Genomic DNA, 20,672 nt, shown 5'->3' on the forward strand with positions numbered 1-20,672 from the left:
AGCCTGAAATGTACAGGATAGACCATTTTCAAGGCTCTGAACTTAAAGGGTCATTTTTGCATTCATATAAATATTAAAAAATCGCAGAACAGAGAAAAACATTTGTCTAGTTGGAAGTTTACAGGACCACCCTGAATTGAACTCCAGGGACAGCTGCAAGAACAAAGGATTCTGACACCAAGAAGTTTGCAACAATGACCCATGCTGCTCCTTCACCTTGCCTTTAAAATGTTTTGCTGAAACTCCTTCAAAGAGTTGAGGATTTAGGGAATCACGAGTCACCCACCTTTCTCCTGAACCACCTACCATTCTCCTTCTGTGGCCCTGCAGTAAACCTTTCTCTGCTCCAAACTCTGACATTTTGGTTTGCTTGGCCTCACTGTGTGTCAGCCACATGAACTGGCATTCAGTAACAAACCCACTATCTTTTTTTTTTTTTTGCTCATCATTCCACATTCTTGGCTAGGATTGGCTGGGCAGTTCTTTTGCTGGTCTTGCTTATGACTTCTTGTGTGGCTGCTTTCAGCCAGTGTGTCTCCAGGAGGCTGGTCTCAGCTGAGATGCAGGGAAATTTGGGTTTTTCTCCCTGTCCAAGTGATCTCAGGGCTTCTCCCTTTCCATGGAGTCTCTCCAAGGGCCTTTTTACAGCAGGGTAGCTGAAGCTTTACAGGGTGCAAAGAGATCCAACCAGTCCATCCTAAAGGAAATCAGTCCTGGGTGTTCATTGGAAGGACTGATATTGAAGCTGAAACTCCAATATTTTGGCCACCTGATGCGAAGGGCTGATTCATTTGAAAAGACCCTGATGTTGGGAAGGATTGAAGGCAGGAGGAGAAGGGGCCGACGGAAGATGAGATGGTTAGATAGCATCACCGACTCAATGGACATGAGTTTGGGTAAACTCTTGGGAGTTGGTGATGGACAGGGAGGCTTGGCAAGCTCCCCTGCATGGGGTTGCAAAGAGTTGGACACGACTGAGCAAATGAACTGAACTCCAAGGGCCTTTTTACAGCAGGGTAGCTGAAGCTTTTCAGTAGGAGCAAAACCTGCCTGGTTTCTCAAGGTGTAGGCCTGGAATTGGCACAGTGTACTTACACCTATCTTATTAGTGAATGCCAGGTTACAGGGCCTTCTAGAATCAAGGTGAGGGGACTACCCCAGGAGTGGATATCCAGGGGCAGTTCATGGGTGCTGCCAATCTGTTTACTCCAGAGGTGCAGTGAGATGCTCTCTGGAACTCACAGAATTCCTGGTGCCTGATTCTCTTCTGGCCTGTTTACCAGCCGGCGTGCCTTACTCTCCACACACTCTCAGAGAGAAATGAATAGGAATAGTTGGATCTTCCTTCAGAGACTTCAGGAGCTCTGGGTACATATAGGATAAGTTTATCCCTATTAAGCTTACTCTTGCTAAGTGTACTAAGGATGGTGAATCCCTGTTAAGGTTGCCAGAGGCGAGTGTATTCCTGACACACAGATAATCCAGGGCTGTGCCTTCTGCCCTGGGTGGTCCAGCTGGAACTTCTGGGAGACCAGCCCAATCCTCTCCATCCCAGAGTTGCTCCAGTTCCACATTCCCGGGGTTCTCCTCTCTCCAACCGTTTTCTTCTTCTTCTTCTTTTTTTTTTTCTGGAGAGAATTGGGCCCCTCTCATCCTCCTCTACCACGAACTCCTCCTGAAAAGAACCCGGGAGCTGCTGAGGGCCCTGGGGTCGCCGCTGGCTTCCTTTCCTTTCTGCACCAGACCTCCTCTTCCATCACTGTGGGCACTCTCTGGGCTTTTTGACTCTCTTTCGCGCGCCACCCCGCCCCGGGTCACAGCCAGGGCCAGCGCGTCCCGCCTCCGCTCTGTCGCTTTAAGCGGGTCCCCGCCGGCGCGCCCCTCCCTCACCCCTCCTGGCGCTCGGCGGCTCTTCGCCGCCTCTCCCGCTCCTCCTGCTCCTCCTCCTCCTCGTCTCCCGCTCCTCCTCGCCGCCCGCTCCGCTCCTCGCAGCCTCCGCGCACCCGCAGCCATGGCCGACATCAAGACGGGCATCTTCGCCAAGAACGTCCAGAAGCGACTCAACCGCGCGCAAGAAAAGGTCAGAAGCGCGCGGCAGGCCGGGTGGTGGGGACTCGGGCAGGCAGGGCCGAGCTGGCCGGGGGAGCGCAGGAGGCCGGGCCGGGGCCGGGGTCGCGGGGACGCCCTGCCCTCCGCCGCAGCCACTGCAGCAAGGCGGCAACCGGCAGTCGGGGGCGCGCAGACCCGGTCCCCGGAGGCGCGGGGTGGGCTTGGTCTCCCGGCTCCCTCTCCCCTTGCGCGGCTGGGCGGGCGCCGGGCACGAGCTGAGGCAGGTGCGGCGGGTCGCCCGCGGCTCCCAGAGCGGAGCGCATCTCCCTCCCGGCGCCAGCTCCCCGCGCTCCCGCAGGCGGCTCGCGGGTCCCGGCGGGAGCTTGCGGCGCTGTAGTTCCTCCGGCGGGATTTCTGGCTACTTGGGTGCAGCAGGCAAGAGCGATTTCGCACAGAAGCTACACCTCTCAAATCTGTTTGGATCAAGAGGGCTGACCGCTCAAACCCAACGGCTTTAATACAGTGCAGTGAAGTGAATCCTGAAGTTCAAAACCGAGATCTAGATACACAACTTCCTTTTCTTTGCTTTTTATTTCTTTTTGAGGGGTCTCTGTTACACGTGTATCCCTTTTGACGCCAGTGCCCTTCTCTGGAAGGTCAACGATAAATATGACCCGAACCTAACTATTCTCTGCACATTTCTGCATAGAGGAGGGCGTTTTACTGCATTTAAAAAAAAAAAAAAAAAGGTCCAGTTGGGTTCCTTGGTGTTTCACAAGCCCCTCAGGATCGGTCACAGTCAATTATTTTTTTCCCCGAGAGATGGGTACAAATGAATGGCAGGTCCACGTCAAGCCCAGCGCCCAGCAGTTGGGGAGGTACTGTTCCATGCACTGGGCTTGCCTGGCTTCCCTTGCCTGCTGCTTGTCACCAAGACCTTGCCAGCACGGAGGTCTTCATTTGTGTCCCTTGCAGAGGACATTCATATTGTATGTTAAGCATTGTGCTTGAAAATTGACACCAGCTAATAAGCCCCGTGGTTTGTGTCCGTTGAACTGTGTTCTCTTTCACGTGGAAGTATTTTCTGTCCCTGGGATTCTGGGTGTTTAGCGGTTTCCTGTTTTACTGGAAGTCAGATTTGCCGCGTTGCTCACTGTGGCAGTGAATTTCCCTCTGCAGACTCTTAGACTGCCCTCCAATTCCCACTGACCGCCAGGAACTGAGCTGAAGGGGGGCACTGATCCCTTTGCCTCTCTGTGTTCCCAGAGGCTTGGTGGCTGCCTTTAGTCCCTCCCTTCACACATCCAGGCTCTCAATGCAGTAAGAGGATTGTATTTCTTTTAATATCTACCCAAGCTTATCCTGAACCAACAGTGATCCTCCTGCCACTCCTTTAGCTGCTGAATTAGCAAGGCTTCCTGCCTGCTTCCAGTCCCTGGCTGCGTGTCCAGAACGTAGCCAAAATCTGCTGGGAACCTGGTTAGGTTTTGTCATTATTTTTCCATACTTCATTTTATCCACTGGTAGATATTCCACCCCACCCTCTCCCTCCTTCCAAGTAATTGCTTGAATTTTGGGTCTGAAGCTTTTCATTGAATCCACTTTCCATCTGTGAAGGAATTTAGTGATACAGTCTGCCTTTTGACATATTAAATTATTTCTTAATCTAGGTTACCAGCTGTTAATATGCCAGAAATAACTGAAAAGAAAATGTAATCTGACTTAGCATGCAAGCCCTTATAAATTGTTGAAAACTCACTGTTGCGTTACTAAGGTCAAGTGTGTGTTATGATTGCAGTTGTGGCTGGTGGTTGATCACAGTGATCTAGGGAAGCTTTGAGCAGGGCTTCAAGTGTCCTGATTTCTTCCCTGGAGAAAGCTGCTGATGAAAAGTGCCTGTTGTATCTAGTTTAGAAGATTAAGTCACCAAGAGGCTGAGAGAGTGGGTTCTGGCCCTGGGTAAGTCCTGCACCCCCTACTGAGCCTGTTCAGTGTATGGGAAAAGAGCATGTGCACATCCAAGGTAAGGCAGTCCAGCCAAGCTCAAACAGTAGCCTCTGGACAATGGAAAACGTAGTGTGCCGCTATTGATGGGTTCATAAGACATCTCCTCCAGTGATGCCTTCTTTTTGCATCTTCAGTCTCCTGCTCTTCTCCAGATGCTCTGTTGTAGTAACTATGTGCCATGTATGTTCTTGAGACCCTTTGTTCCTGGTTTTTACCACAAATTTTCTCAAAAGAGTCCACTCTCTCACGTTCTCATCATTTTTGATCCACCTAACAGCTTGCATGCATTTTCCCTCCAAATGCATGACAAACTACTCTTTCAGGTAACTTACGGCTTTCTATGAATTTAATATAGTATTTTTAATTGAAAGCCTGTAAAGTTTCTTTGGAGGAAAAAAAAGTGAAATGCATATATAAGGGGGAAAAAAAAACCACCAACAAATTAGAACACTCATAAATTCTACCACTCAGAGACTCACAATTGTTTGATGTGTGTCCCAGTAGATTTTTTCCTCTTGTATATGTATGTATTTATACAACTAAAACAGATCCATCCTATAAGATTTTGTAACCTGTTTATTTCATTTAATAATCATGAATATTTTTCAGTAGATGTACATATTTTCCATCATGATTTAAAGTGACTGAACAGTATTGGAATGTATGCATTTTAGTGAATCCTCTATTTTTGGACATTCAATTTCCATTGTTTCTGAATATAAATGCAAATAAGTGAGAAAACTTACAGGGGAAATGTTGCTACACATTCAAGTATCGTCTTAAATAAATTCCTAGAAGAATTATTCTGTCAAAGTTATGCTTATTTTTATCATAGTTAGATCGCCTTTCAGAAAGGTTGAATCAATTTACATTCTCACCAGCAATCTCTGAGACTTTGCCATTAGCAGATACTAAAATTTAAAACATTCTTCAGATACATAATTGGAAAAAACTCTTGCTATTCTTTTTCTTGGTTTTATTTTTTAAAGGTCTAACATTTTTTGTATTAGTTTTTTTAATCTGTGAATTTTGTTTGTATAATTTTGCCTGTTTTGTATAGCATCTCCATCTTGTTATTTGTAAGGGCAGAAACTATCAATTCTAAAGGTTACAAATATTATTTCTTCCTTTCTATATACTTTTTAACTTTTGAGCATTTTTTTCTGCTATGGAGCATATTTATGTTTGTGTTATGTTTATTTATTTATTTTGTATTTGCTTAAATCTATCAGTTGATTTTGTGTGGTTTCCTCTTTTGGATGTTGAATTACTTAGGATCCTGCCACTTGTAAATGTCAGAAAACTCAGTTCAAACTGGCTTAAGGAAAAAAAAAGATTTAATTACTAAAAATAAAAATATAGTTCTTGCACATATAAATTTAAATGAATACAAATACAATATGTACTTTTATTAAACTATGAACATATATATATTCTTATATATGTGTATTTAAAAATATATGTACACATTTCTGTTATATATGTTAACTCATTTGATTCTGTGGAGTTAGGTACTATTATTATCCCTGTTTTATAGATGAAGAAGAGATTAAGTTACATGCCCAAGGTCACACAGTATGCAGTAAAGCTGAAGTTTGAACCCAAGCAGTCCAGTGCTTCTTGATTACACGGTACTGCCTCTTATAATTAGGAAAGGGGCAGCGGTGGACACATATCAGGCCTGCATGGAAGCAGGGATTCAACCACAGACATCAGGGCTCAGGTGTTTTCTCCCTACCTCTCATCTCTGCAGCCATCTAGTCAGCCCCATTCTTGGGCAGGTTCTTCTCTTTTGGTGGCAAGATGGCTGCCAGCAGCTCTAGGCAAGAGCATGTCACTATTTATGGATTACTCAGGATAGCCCTCACCAGCCCAACTTGGTGGTTCCTCACCCTGGAAGAAAGAAATCTCTGGCCAAGGGCCAGGGCCATGGGTTGGACTGGGCCTGAATCACAGACTTCTGTGGAAGCTGGGGTGAAGAAATGTCCTCTAGACCATATGCCATGCTCGTGGAGGAGGGAGAATCAGAGGACAGAAAATGGAATGGGTACTGGGCTGGCAAAATAAAAAGTGTCCACTGAGGTATAATTAAAAAGCTTTCCTGTCCCATGTTTGTGTAAAGAATCACGTAGTTAATAATTTAATATTCATTTAAAATTTCTTATCAAATTAATACATCCACAGTTTAAAAAATAAAATATTAATAAAAGGCTTATTATGAAAAATAGCAGTCCCCTGTCTCCTCTCTCCTCAACCACCAATCTTGTTTCCCCAGAGGCAGCTATTATTAATCACAGTGCCTCTCAAATTATATTTAAAACTACTTCTGAATCTATCCTTTCATATTTGGTGAAATAGGTAAAGATTTAGCTCTCATACATTCTTCCCTCTACTTCCATATCCCCTAATAATATAGCAAAAATAGTTGATTGCTGAGGATTATATTTTTAAAATGGTAAAGTATGGAAAAGAATAGGTATTTGTACATGTATAACTGAATCACTTTATCGTACAGCTGAAACTAACACAACGTTGTTAATCAACAATACTCCAATGTAAAATAAAAAAGCTTTAAAAAGCCTAATTGATAAGATCAAAAGAAAGTATAATGTTTGTTGACTATAACACACACATCTTAAGTATTCAGCCTTTGTGGATTTTTGTGTATATGGATCTCTGTATAGCTATCACACAGAACATTTCTATCACACCAGAAAACTCTCAACCTTCATGCCTCACCTGTTGTCCTTTTCTATGTTCATGCATTTTAAATTCCTTTACCATCATTTTCCTGATGAACACCTTTTATTGTACATATTGGTTATTTTGATATCTTCTTTTGCAAAGTGTTTGTTCAAGTCTGTGTTTTATTTGGGTTGCTTGTTGTTTCCTTATTGACTTGTAGAAGTTCTTTATATATTTAGTATATGAGTCCTTCCTCAGATAGACATTCTGTGAAGGTGTTCTCCCAGAAAGTGGCTTGTGTTTTTCTTTCTTAATGGTGCCCTTGGATGAAATGAAGTTTAAAATTTTTATGAAACCTTATCAGAAGATTAGATTTTTCATGTAGTTTTTTGTTTTCCTAGAGTTAATCATAGCCTTATTTCTGTTTGCTTATTTTTCTATGAGCTATGTAGAATTGTTTGTTCTTGCTTCATCAGATCTGTTAAATGCCTACCAATATTGTATCAAAGGTCCGTATAGTCAAAGCTATGGTTTTCCACTAATCACGTATGGATGTGAGAGTTGGACCATAAGGAAGCCTGAGTGCTGAAAAATTGATGTTTTTGAACTGTGATGTTGGAGAAGACTCTTGAGAGTCCCTTGGACAGCAAGGAGATCAAATCAGTCAATCCTAAAGAAAGTCAATCCTGAATATTCATTGGAAGGACTGATGCTGAAACTGAAGGTCCAATACTTTGGCCACCTGATGAAAAGAGCCGACTCATTGGAAAAGACCCTGATGCTGGAAAAGATTGAAGGGAGGAGGAGAAGGGGACAATAGAGGATAAGATGGTTGGATGGCATCACTGACTCAATATATATGAGTTTGGGCAAGCTCCAGGAGATGGTGAAGGACAGGGAAGCCTGTGATGCTGCAGTCCATGGGGTTGCAAAGAGTCAGACGTGACTGAGCGACTGAACAACAACAGCAATTATAATCAAGGGTTCAGTAAAATCAGATAATGCAATTATGTTCTCCTACTGAAGGACCCCCTACCCCAAACTCTGTCAGTTCGTCGTCTCTGCCCTTTTACTGTAAGCTGGGCTGATTTTTTTCTAAGCCTGCTACACAGCTGTCATCCTGGGTCTTTCCTCGCCAATGTTGGGGTTGAGGAAGGGACTTGAAGGCCCATCTATTCTATAATCCCAGGCTTTCAAACTGTTCCCCATTGTCAGTGTTGTGCTTTATCCTCACTTTTTGCAGTTCTTGGTGGATCCAGGTTCTAAGGTAGAGTGTGTTTGTGACTCGTGAGAATTGGCTGCTTTTTCATGGGTTGCCTAAACAGGCACTTCGAGGAAGTACTTGTCTCTATTTGGCTGAATTGTTTCCATTCTTGTGTCTACTTTTTTGTTTCTGTAAAATGTATTGAGCTCTCTCATCCACTAGTAACACCTCTCCTCTTTTTATCCATGTATGTTCATACCTTTTTTAAATTCCTTTGTTGTCATTTTTCTTGCAAGGGTCTTGGGAGGAAATGGATGTAAATAATACAGTCAGTTTGCCTGTTTTTTTCAGAGGCCTTTTTTGCTTAAGTATTTAATATCTCTGGGATTTTTTTGTCCATCTTTATTCATTTGTGAAATCCAGTGACCTTTATTTTGTCTTAACCCTCCTTGACCTCTATGCAATATTTAAGTTGGTGGTGCAGTTCAAACATTTTTTAAGATTAAAACTGGCTTCCCAGATGGCACTAGTGGTAAAAAACCTGCCTGCTAATTCAGGACATGAGATATGGGTTCAGTCCTTGGGTTGGGAAGATCCCCTGGAGGAGGAAATGGCAACCCACTCCAGTGTTATTGCCTGGAGAATCCCCATGGAGAGAGGAGCCTGACAGGTGACAGATAGTCCATAGGGTTGAAAAGTGTCTGACCTGACTGAAGCGACTGAGCATGCATTCAAATATTTTTTTTTAATGTGACTCTAGTAAGGAGGGAGGCTTTTGGTATGTTATAATACTAGCCTCTTTCAGTATTAGATTTTAGTATTAATAAGAGTGAAAGTGAAAGTAAAGTGAAAGTTGCTCAGTCCATGGAATTATAGTCCATGGAATTCTCCAGGCCAGAATACTGGAGTGGGTAGCCTTTCCCTTCTCCAGGGGATCTTCCCAACCCAGGGAGCAAACCCAGGTCTCCCGCATTGCAGGCAGATTATTTACCAGCTGAGCCACAAGGCTTCCCTCCAGTGTTCCCAAGAATACTGGAGTGGGTAGCCTATCCCTTCTCCAGCGGATCTTCCCAGCCCAGAAATGGAACCAGGGTCGCTTGCATTGCACGCGACCAACTGAGCTATGAGGGAAGCCCAATAAGAGAGTTACATTATATAAACTCTAAGGACATATACTGTTCTATAGTCTTTGTGCTAGTTTATCTGCCATGAGTGACTGTTATATAATAGTCTTAGGTGGAGTTTTTTTCATGCATTGTATCTTCCTGAGTAAATTGTAGATGCTTGAGGGGAAAGACCAAATGTATCGTGAATTGTATGTATGCAGCGATGATGTATTATTTGACACTGTGTTTTCTCGCTAGTTTACTTTCCACCTCTGCAAACACATTGCCTGAAAGCATCCACCTACATTATTCTTTCTCTGACTTTTGTGGAATTATGATAAAGTTTTCACTGTGTATCATTGTCATTTGAACTGTCGTTTTGTGAAGATAGCATATAAAATAAAATTAAGAGTTTCAAAGATGGATGGAACTCCATAAATATTAGGTTTTGTTGTTCAGTCATTAAGTAATGTCTGACTCTTTGCCATCCCATGGATTGCAGCACACTAGGCTCCCTTATTCTTCACTTTCTCCTGAAGTTTGCTCAAATTCATGTTGATTGAGTTGGTGATACTGTCTACCCATCGCATTCTCTGCTGCTCCTTTCTCCTTTTGCCTTTGATCTTTCCGAGCATCAGGGTCTTTTCCAATGAGTTGGATCTTCACATCAGATGGCTAAAGTATTGGAGCTTCAGCACCAGCCCTTCCAATGAATATTCAGAGTTGCTTTCCTCTACATTGAACTGTGCTAAATTCTTAGTTTTATGGGTCAAACAGATATTGATAGAATCCTGTGGTTCAGTCCAATGTTGATTGTGTGATATAGCAAGAAAAGCAATGTAGTCTCCATGCATGGCAAATTATGTGACTTTGTGGGTTTAAAAAAAAAAATTGTTGCTTTCCAGATGCTTGCATTTAGGTTTGTTCTCAAAGGGAGACCTATAAATGGTGCTTGCATGTGCCTGTACTGGTGAGCATGTGCCTGTGTTTATTTTATTTATGCAGATTGAGTGGGAGAAGAAATACCTTGCTCTGATCAGGAGAATTTACCTGGGACCAGAGCCTTTTCTGTGGAAGATTAGCTTATATGACCATGTTTACATTTGAGGACTCTTTAGAGACTGAGTCTCTGAGGCACTTACAGGGTTTCCCCGTTTAAGATCATCTGAAGACTTTGTTGTCCAGTTCCACATTGTATGACATATACCTTTGCTTCTACTAAGATAATTTTCTCTGGCTGTATTATGAACTGACAGAATTAAAAATAATTTTGAGGGCATTCTTGAGAGTAAGGTTGCCTTCTTCATTTTTTTTTTTTTACACATAAGCATGCTTATGTGCATCATCCTTCTTTCCCCAGGAACGAATATAATAGAGAATCAGAACTGTAGGGTCTGAGATTTTAACTTTTTACAAAGTTATCATTATCCTTTGCAACATAGCATATTGTATGTGTTTTCCATAAATCATACTTTAAAAGTCAGCTTGTCTATGAACCAATACAACTTAAAATATCTGAAATGCTTGTATAAATAATATGGTCCACTTGGAGTATAAAATTAGGTCCCATGTAAAAAGTTCTCAAATGATTTTTAAAAAATACATAAATGTTCCAGTATATCATGAAGATACACTTACTGCTCCCTGGGGTGTCCGTCTTATGATAAGTTCTGAAATCCTATGGGGAGTTTCCCTTCCCTAAAGAAGTCTTAATTTTTACTATGGCCGTATGGTAAGGGAGTCCAGCTTTCAGATGTCAGTCCTGTCCCCTGGGGTGAGCACTGCAGTGTATCAGGAACCCAGTGGCATCCCCCCTCACTACCCCAATAGCTCTCACAGAGAGGGCAGGGCCAGGAAGCCTTTTTCTCCAGGGTTATACTCAACTATGGCCACTCTGTGTCATAGCAGCCCTAAACTCCCAATGTGTGAGCTCTTTATCAGTGGGTTTATCATTTCCAAATATACTCGCATATGTACACACAGATTCTCACTCCAAGATTTCCCATCATGCCACGGTTCCTAAGTTAGGAAACTCGACATCAGCAAACACTGATCATCCAATTTATTCATGCCAGTCCACATTCTTCTGTTTTTAATAACATGCTCATAGGGACGTATCAAATTGATTTTAAGCCTGCAGTTTGAGAATACTACCCTAGCGGAGCCTCAGCATCCTTCCCTGTAAATTTCTTTTGGGTCATGAGTCCATTCAAAGATGTATGTGTGTGTTTATGTGAGAGAGAAAGAGATTGTTTTAAAAAATATTGTGAAGTACTTTGTGAGCAAATGAGTTGAGAAGGCAAAGAGTATTTTTAAAAATGATATGTTCTGACTTTTTAAGTCTGGAAATTTCTACTTGACTCTTCAAATATACTTTTCTTTCCATTTTTATAGCCCTTTAAATTAGGGGCCATCTGAATAGAACACCTGAGGAAATATGTAAGCCTGTGGGCTTCAGTGATGGGATAATGGATAAAAAGATTTCTTGTGTTACAGATAGAATTTTCCAGATAAATGGCTAATGTTTACATAATGGAACTGCCATCATCACAGAGTTTGAGGAATTCACCTATGAAAGTATATATAGTAAGACTCTACACACAGCACTGTGTAAAATTAACACAAAAGTAATCACGATTTCTTGGGAACACATCCACAGGTCAACTTTTCATATAGTAATGTTGAAACTTCATTCTTATTGATTCAAATCTACATTTAAGTGTAGTACATTATATTTCCTGAATATATACTGAGTGAATCTTTAGAGGAGTAATGCTGGATAAAGCCATGAATAGATCTTAGTTTTAAAATATTTGCTATGCATAGTATATTAATTTTGATTACCCTGAAATTATTTAGAACAGATGTATAAAAATAAAAAAGCTATAATTTTGGTCATTTTCATCTTATTCTCATATAGTTATTTATTTGACAGTTTAGTTCAGAAGTGGGAAGAACCTGAAAAAATGTATACACATGTATATATATATGGGCGTTCCAGGTGGTACTAGTGGTAAGGTACCCACCTGCCAATGCAGGAGACATAAGATATGCAGATTCCATCCCTGGGTAGGGAGGATCTGCTGGAGGAGGACATGACAACCCACTCCAGTATTCTTGCATGGAGAATCCCATGGAAGGAGGAGCCTGGCAGGCTACAGTCCATAGGATACCAAGGGATTGGACATGATTGAAGTGACTTAACATGCACATGCACATATGTGTGTGTGTGTGTGTGTGTGTGTGTGTGTATACATTTATGCTAGATGTACATATTCTAATAGTTATATATTCTATTGTAAAGTCAACCTGGTAAAATTTGGTTATTCATTTAGAGTCATTTATTAAAAATCTAATGCCTGAAAGGCACTTGCTACTAATATAGCATTATAATATAGCATTCAACAAAGACATCTTGGTTGATCATAGACCAGCAGGAGCTGGTAGAGAGATAAACCTTTGAACTTAAAAGTAACTACATAGTAATTAATGAAAAATAATAATTAAAAATTCTATGAAAAGAAAAAGAAATTTTAAAAAATGTAACTAGGGATTTCACCTGGAGTGAGAGAGTTGGACATACCTACCTGAAGAAGGTAGATATTAAGCTAAGATTCTAAGGACGAGTTGCAGTTATCCAGACAAGAGGAGTAAGATAATGGTGTGGGAATTATAGTAGTCAGTGAGCATTCCAGACATCAGACTCTTTGCCCTCATTCACAATGCTGCTGCTAAGTCACGTCAGTCGTGTCCGACTCTGTGTGACTCCATAGACAGCAGCCCACCAGGCTCCCGTCCCTGGGATTCTCCAGGCAGGAACACTGGAGTGGGTTGCCATTTCTTTCTCTGATGCATGAAAGTGAAAAGTGAAAGTGAAGTTGCTCAATCGTGTCTGACTCTTCGTAACCCCATGGACTGCAGCCTACCAGGCTCCTCTGTCCATGGGATTTCCCAGGCAAGAGTACTGGAGTGGGTTGCCATTGCCGTCTCCCTTATTCACAATAGATAAGATAAAAATAAGAGCTATAGAAAACGGACTTTTGGACTCAGAGGGAGAGGGAGAGGGTGGGATGATTTGGGAGAATGACATTCTAACATGTATACTATCATGTGAATTGAATCGCCAGTCTATGTCTGACGCAGGATGCAGCATGCTTGGGGCTGGTGCATGGGGATGACCCAGAAAGATGTTATGAGGAGGGAGGTGGGAGGGGGGTTCATGTTTGGGAATGCATGTAAGAATTAAAGATTTTAAAATGTAAAAAATAAAAAACTAAAAATAAAAAAAAAAAAACAAAATAAAATTAAGAAAAAAAAAAAAGAACAAAAAAAAAAAAAAAAAAAAAAAGAAAATAGTGTCAGAATTGACTGTTAGCATTGGCCTTGTCAATGATCTCCTCTACCATTTGCATATTTATCAAAGTGGAGAAGTGGACCCTAATTGGGAGAGTCTTTTTGTAGTTGCAGTCTCTCTTTTGTGTGATCCAATTTTTACTCTCAGGTGTTAAAGGGTCTTTCTGGGGCAAAGTTCCCCCTTGATAGAGAGGCAGGACGCTGGTTTCAGACATGAATTATCTGTCATACAAAGATCCCTTTGTACAATAGCAGTATACACAAGCGGAATCTGTTTTTATGGCTATGTAACTAAAGAGCCTCTTGATGATGGTTAAAGAGGAGAGTGAAAAAACTGGCTTAAAACTCAACATTCAAAAAACAAAGATCATGGCATCTGGTTCCATCACTTCATGGCAAATAGAAGGGGAAAAAGTCGAAGCAGTGACAGATTTTATTCTCTCAGCCTCCAAAATCTGTGCCGACTGTGACTGCAACCATGAAATTAAAAGACTTGCTCCTTGGAAAAAGGAAAACTATGACAAAGCTAGACAGCATGTTAAAAAATGAAGACATTAATTTGCGTACAAAAGTCTGTATAGTCAAAGCTTTGGTTTTTCCAGTAGTCAAGTACAGATGTGAGAGTTGGACCATGTAGAAGGCTGAGTGCTGAAGAACTGATGTTTTTGAATTGTGGTGCTGGAGAAGACTCTTGAGAGTTCCTTGGACAGCAAGGAGATAAAGCCAGTCAATCCTAAAGGAGATCAACCCTGCATATTCATTGGAAGGACTGAAGCTGAAACTCTAATATTTGGCCACCTGCTGTGAAGAGCTGACTCATTATAAAAGACCCTGATACTGGGAAAGATTGAAGGCAAAAGGAGAGGGGATAGCAGAGGATGAGATGGTTAGATACCATCATTGACTTAATGGACATGAATTTAAGCAAACTCTGGTAGATAGTGAAGGATAGCCAAGCCTGGTGTGCTGCAGTTCGTGGTTCATGGGGTTGCAAAGAGTTGGACATGACTTATCGACTGAAAAACAGCAGGGTCTCTTATCATAGTTCAGTTCAGGCCCTCAGTCATGTCTTTGCAACCTCATGGACTGCAGCACACCAGGCTTCCCTGTCTGTTGCCAACTCCTGGAGCTTGCTCAAACTCATGTCCATAGAGTTGGTGATGCTATCCAAACATCTCATCCTCTGTTATCCCCTTCTCCTCCTGCCTTCAATCTTTCCCTGCATCAGGGTCTTTTCCAATGAGTCAGCTCTTTGCATCAGGTGGCCAAAGTGTTGGAGTTTCAGGCTCAGCATCAGTCCTTCCAATGAATATTCAGGACTGATTTTCTGCTGGATTGACTGGTTTGATCTCCTTGCAGTCCAAGGAACTCAGAAGCTATCAGGAATTCAAAATAGAAATTAAAGTCCTTATAAAAATTTTAAATGCTGCACATCTGGAAAGATTAGTTTGTCTTTAAAAGGTTTGAATGGGCTTCCCTGATAGCTCAGTTGGTAAAGAATCCTCCTGCAATTCAGGAGACCCTGGTTTGATTCCTGGGTCAGGAAGATCCCCTGGAGAAGGGATAGGTTACCCACTCTAGTATTTTTATGCTTCCCTGTGGCTCAGCTGGTAAAGAATCCACCTGCAATGCGGGAGACCTGGGTTTGCTCCCTGGGTTGGGAAGATCCCCTGGAGAAGGGAAAGGCTACCCACTCCAGTATTCTGGCCTGGAGAATTCCATGGTCTGTATAATCCATGGGGTCACAAAGAGGCAGACGTGACTGAGCGACATTCACTAAAAGGTTTGAATCCACTTGGATTCCCAACTTTTAATGAGAGAGAGAAGAGAAGAGAACCCACATGATTAATGCTGGAGGCCTTAATTATTTTGTAGGCACTGACCTGATTATATTGCAAGCTGTGGTCTTGAGTTTAAGAATCTGAGATAATTGGCAGCTTGAGAAGAATCTTAAATTTGGAAGAGAATCTTCAGTAGCAGGCAGACTCTTCCCTTATCTAATAATGATTGCTAATAGTTGAGTAGCATAGATGGCTCAAGCCATGGAAGGATACTCCATTTTGTGGTAGCACAGCCTAGATCAGTGTGATACCTTTCACATACTCTATATTTGAGACCTCCATACAAGAAATCCTCTCTTTTTAACCTATGTGTTTCTACAGCAAAAAATGAACTTCCCACCTGCTCTTTGTTTGGTGGGTTCTTCTCTGAGTCTCCAAGCAAACTGTGTCCAGATTTTTCTTCTCGCCTCTGTAGGAAATGCATGTAAGCACTGGGATCACTAGCATTATGAAACATGGTCCATGAGAGGGCTCTCCTGGGAACTGATATTGGCCTGTGATTTCTCCTTTGAAGCCTAGAGAGTAAATCTAGAAATCCAGTACCCCAGGGTAGTGTTTTCACGATAGTCAAGAATATTTGGGGGAGTGAGTTAAGAATGTAGATTCTTGGGCCTATTTTAAAACCTACCAGAATCTCATATTAAGACTCAAGAATATGCATTTTTAATAAGTTAATTCAAAGTCTTAATGAATGCAGAGTACACTGCTTTAGAGAAAGGGGCTTGGTTGAGATTTTGTGGTGGGTATGAGCTTCTAGAGGATTCCCTGGTGGCTCAGATGGTAAAGCATCTACCTGCAATGCAGGAGGCCCGGGTTCATTCCCTGGGTTAGGAAGATCCCCTGGAGAATGAAATGGCAACCCACTCCAGTACTCTTGCCTAGAAAATTCCATGGATGGAGGAGTCTGGTGGGCTACAGTCCATGGGATCGCAAAGAGTCGGACATAAATGAGCTGCTAAGTCCACTTCAGGGTTATAGTATAGAGAGTAAGGCTTTCTGGGACATGAGTTTGAGCAAACTCTGGGAGATAGTGAAAGATAGGGGAGCCTGGTGTGCTGCAGTCCATGGGGTTGCAATGAGTCGGACATGACTTAGCAACTGAATAACAACAACAACAAGGCTTTCTACCACCTAGTGACTCTAAATTTATCTTGAATGTTGCAGAGAGCGAAAGGTGAAAAAACAGTGCCCTATGCAATGCTTAAAAATATCCTTATTCTTAAAATAGCCTACTTAGGTTTCAAAGAAATCAGTCAGTTTTGTAGAGGCCAAATCAGAGTTGTTTCATCAAGGGCCAAATGTCTTCTTTATTAGGAGTGTTGTACAGCATGGAGGATTGGAGTCTGTGTAATCTTGTGCTGTAAAAGCCATTATAATTTTAGAATAAATCTGGCTGGTGCATTGTTCACACAAAGTAGAAATGTTTGTGTCAAAAAATTGCTGCATATTTTTGGTAGGTGATAGAGAGAGATGGGAAAATTTGAGAAATTTATTTATAATTACATTGATTTTGTATGTTTTATTATGGAGTGAATAGTAATGAGATTGCTTAATATGGCTCATAGGGAGTGTCATCAAAACTCAGAGGATGGTTTTGGTCTCTAGTTGAAGAAGCCCTATTTGATAGGAACTGGATTATCATATTTTAAGTTTAAATTTTGTTAAAATATTTTGTTGAGAACTTGTGTCTGTGTTCTTTTTTAAAAAATTAATTAATTTATTTTAACTGGAGGCCAGTTACTCTCCATACTCTCCATAGACGTGATTTTGGTAAAGGGAAAGAACATAGAATCAAGTACATATTTTTTCACAAGGTTTTTGCTAGTCACAAGGAGCAGATGTCACCATGAAGGAATTTAGTGATTTTCTAGATATAAATATAGGGAGATGCAAGAATTGGGCTCCTAAAATCAGCTCCTGAAGATATCCAGCTATCTAAAAACTTGTTCTGCTAGTTTTTCTAGGGCACAGAGTACCTCATTTCTGATATCCATCCTAAACTCCCTTCAGGGGCTATGGAAGGTCAGCAGCTACAGCAGCACATGATTTAATCTTTGCAAAATATATTGACCTTCCCCCTATCTCTTTGGGGCAGTTTTCTCAGAGCTATTTGAAATGCTGTTTCCCAGGACATAGTCCTCATTTTGCCTCAGACAAAACTTAACTTGCATCTCTCACTTTGTGCACTTTTTTTTAAAGCTGAAAGGATGGAGAATGGGGGAATTGGGTGAAAGTGGTCAAAAGGTACAAACTTGCAGCTATAAGACAAATAAGTTATGGGGATGTAATGTTCAATATGCTGACTGTGGTTAAATTAACAATGCTGCTGCTGCTGCTGCTGCTGCTGCTGCTGCTGCTGCTACTGCTAAGTCGCTTCAGTCGTGTCTGACTCTGTGCGACCCCATAGACGGCAGCCTACCAGGCTCCCCCATCCCTGGGATTCTCCAGGCAAGAACAGTGGAGTGAGTTGCCATTTCCTTCTCCAGTGAAGGAAAGTGAAAAGTGAAAGTGAAATCGCTCAGTCATGTCCGACTCTTCGCAACCCCATGGACTGCAGCCTATCAAGCTCCTCCGTCCATGGCAAGAGTACTGGAGTGGGGTGCCATCGCCTTCTCTGAAATTAACAATACTGTACTCTATATTCGAAAGTTGCTAAGAGAGTAGATCTTAAAATTTCTCAAAACAAAAAAAATTGTAACTATGTGACATGATGGATGTTAATAAACTTATTGTGGTAATCATTTTAAAGTACAGATCTTCCTTGACATATGTCCTGATAAATTCATCATAAGTTAAAAATATCCTAAGTTGAAAAATGCATTTCGTGCACCTGACCTACCAAATATCATAGCTTAGCCTAAGCTATGTTAAATATGCTCAGGACACTTACCTTTGTTCATAGTTGGGCAACATCGCATAATGTAAAACCTATTTTAAAATACAGTGTTGAATATCTCATGTAATTTATTGAGTACTCTACTCACACCTATGGATAGATCAACTAAACAGAAAATTGACAAAGAAACACAAACTTTAAATGATACAATAGACCAGTTAGACCTAATTGATATCTATAGGACATTTTACCCCAAAACAATGAGTTCTCTACTGAAAGTAATGGGAAGGTTGTCTGGGTACAGAGTGGCTGTAAGTGTATTGGTCCCCCTCTTGATCTCATGGCTGCTCAGAGCTGCATTCACTGCTGCTGCCCAGCATCATGAGACAGCTTATTCTAATAAAATACCTTATTTTGTGTGTGTGTGCTTGGTTTTACTGCATTTCCCAGATATGGTGTTTTCTGCAAGTTGGTTTGTTGTAACCTTGCGTTAAGCAGGTCTATTGGCACCATTTTCCCAACAGCATTTGCTCTTCATGTATCCGTGTCACATTTTGGTAATTCTTGCAGTAGTTCTAACTCTTTATCAGAAAAAAGATTATGACTTACTGCTGGATCAAATGATGGTTAGCATTTTTTAGCAATAACACATTTTTTAATTAAGGTATATATGTAGATTTTTTTAGATGTAAGCTGTTGAACCCGTATTTAGGCAAAGTGTAGTGTAGACAAGTGTTCTGAACTTTTATATGAACTTGTGCTTAGTCACTCAGTCATGTCTGATCCTTGCAACCCCATGAACTGCAGCCTGCTAGGCTCCTCTGTCTATGGGGATTCTCCAAACAAGAATACTGGAGTGGGTTGCCATGGCCTTTTCCAGGGGATGTTCCCAACCCAAGAATTGAGCCTAGGTCTCCTATATTGTAGGCAGATTCTTTACCATCTGAGCCACCAGGGAAGCCCGTTATATGCACCAAGAAACCTAACAATCTCTATGACTAGCTTTCCTGCAGTATTCACCTTATTGTGGAACTGAACCCACACTACCTCTGAGGTATACCTATATTGTACCAGATATTGCTTAGTCCAGGATAATATAAAAATTCAAAATTTGAAGTATACTTTCTACTGAATGGGTATCACTTTTGCACCCAGATAAGTTGAAAAATTGTAAGTTGAACTGGCCTAAGTCAGGAACCATTTGTACATACATATATCAAGTCATTATGTTGCATACCTTAAACTTACACAATGTTATGTCAATTACATCTCAATAAAACTGTAAAAAATTTGTTGGACTTTGTTTTACAGCCTAACATGTGATCTGTCCTGGAGGATATACCATGTGCATTTGAGAAGAATTGTAATCTGCTGTTGAGTGAAGTGACCTATAGGTAGATGTGTGCTAGGACACTGATTTATAGTGTTGTTCATACCCTCCATTTTCTTACTGGTTTTCTGTTTAATTGTTTTGTCCGTTACTGAAGGTGAGGTAGTGGAGTCTTCCACTATTATTTTTGAATTGTTTATTCTTCTCTTCAGTTTTGTCAATTGTTGCTTTATACATTTTGTTAGGTGCATAAATGTTTCTATTTCTTATGTCTTCTTTATGAATTGACCTTTTTGTCATTATAAAATGTCCCGCTTTGTGTCTAGTAACAATTTTTGTCTAAAAGTCTATCTTGTCTGCTATTAGCATAGCCACTCCAGCTCTCTTTTGGTTATTGTTTACATGGTCTATCTTTTCCATCCTTGGGCTCTTAACTCATTTGTGTCTTTGAATCTAATTTGTGTCTCTTGTAGACAGTATATAGCTGAGTTGTTTTTTTTTTAATCCATTCTTCCAATCTTTGCCTTTTAGAGTGCTTAACTTATTTACATTTAATGTAGTTAATGACAAATTAGGATTTATGTCAGCCAGTTGTATTTATTTATTTTTGTTCCTTGATTCCTCATCACTGCCTTCTCTCTGTTAAATAGACATTTCGTACTGTGCCATTTTAATTCCCTTGTTTCTTCTACTATATTTTTTGAATTATTTTCTTAGTGGTTTGCCTGGAATTGCAATTAACATCTTTTTTGTTTTTAAGGAAAGAACTTAGATTTTTAAGAGAAATGTTTATTTATTTATTTATTTATAACTATGCTGGGTCTTCATTGGTGCATGCAGGCTTTCTCTACTTGTGGCATACAGGGGCTACTCTATACTTGTGATATGTGGGCTTCTCACGGTGGGGGCTTCTCATGGTGGGGGCTTCTCACGGTGGGGGCTTCTCTTGTTGCAGAGCATGGGTCCTAGAGGGAGCAGGTTTTAGTTGTTAGGGCATGTGGGCTCAGTAGTTGCTGCTCAAGGGCTCTAGAGCTCAGGCTCCACAGTTGTGGTGCATGGGCTTAGTTGCCCCTTGGTATGTGAAATTTTCCTGGAACGAGGATTGAACCCGTGTCCTGTGCATTGGCAGGCACTTTCTTAACTACTGCATCACCAGGGAAATCCTACAGTTAGCATCTTAATTTATAGCAGTGCAATTCAGATTGAGAGTGAAAGTCACTCAGTCATGTCTGACTCTTTGTGATCCCATGGACTATACAGT

The 20,672-nt window shown here is 41.2% G+C and overlaps 1 protein-coding gene across 2 annotated transcripts in view; it reads left to right on the top strand.

Moving 5' to 3' along the window:
• The first annotated feature begins 1,822 nt into the window (after nt 1-1,822).
• Nucleotides 1,823-20,672, top strand: part of AMPH (amphiphysin) — a 214,624-nt gene continuing 195,774 nt past the window's right edge. The window contains exon 1 of one of the 2 annotated variants that reach the window (XM_069588261.1): nt 1,823-2,080. In XM_069588261.1, coding sequence (XP_069444362.1) covers nt 2,012-2,080 — 69 coding nt within the window. In that variant the 5' untranslated portion in view covers nt 1,823-2,011. The remainder of the gene's footprint in view (nt 2,081-20,672) is intronic. The other variant, XM_069588262.1, reaches the window with a different exon arrangement.

The sequence above is a fragment of the Ovis canadensis genome, chromosome 4 (genome assembly GCF_042477335.2).
Source record: "Ovis canadensis isolate MfBH-ARS-UI-01 breed Bighorn chromosome 4, ARS-UI_OviCan_v2, whole genome shotgun sequence".
Classification (NCBI taxonomy): Eukaryota; Metazoa; Chordata; class Mammalia; order Artiodactyla; family Bovidae; genus Ovis; species Ovis canadensis.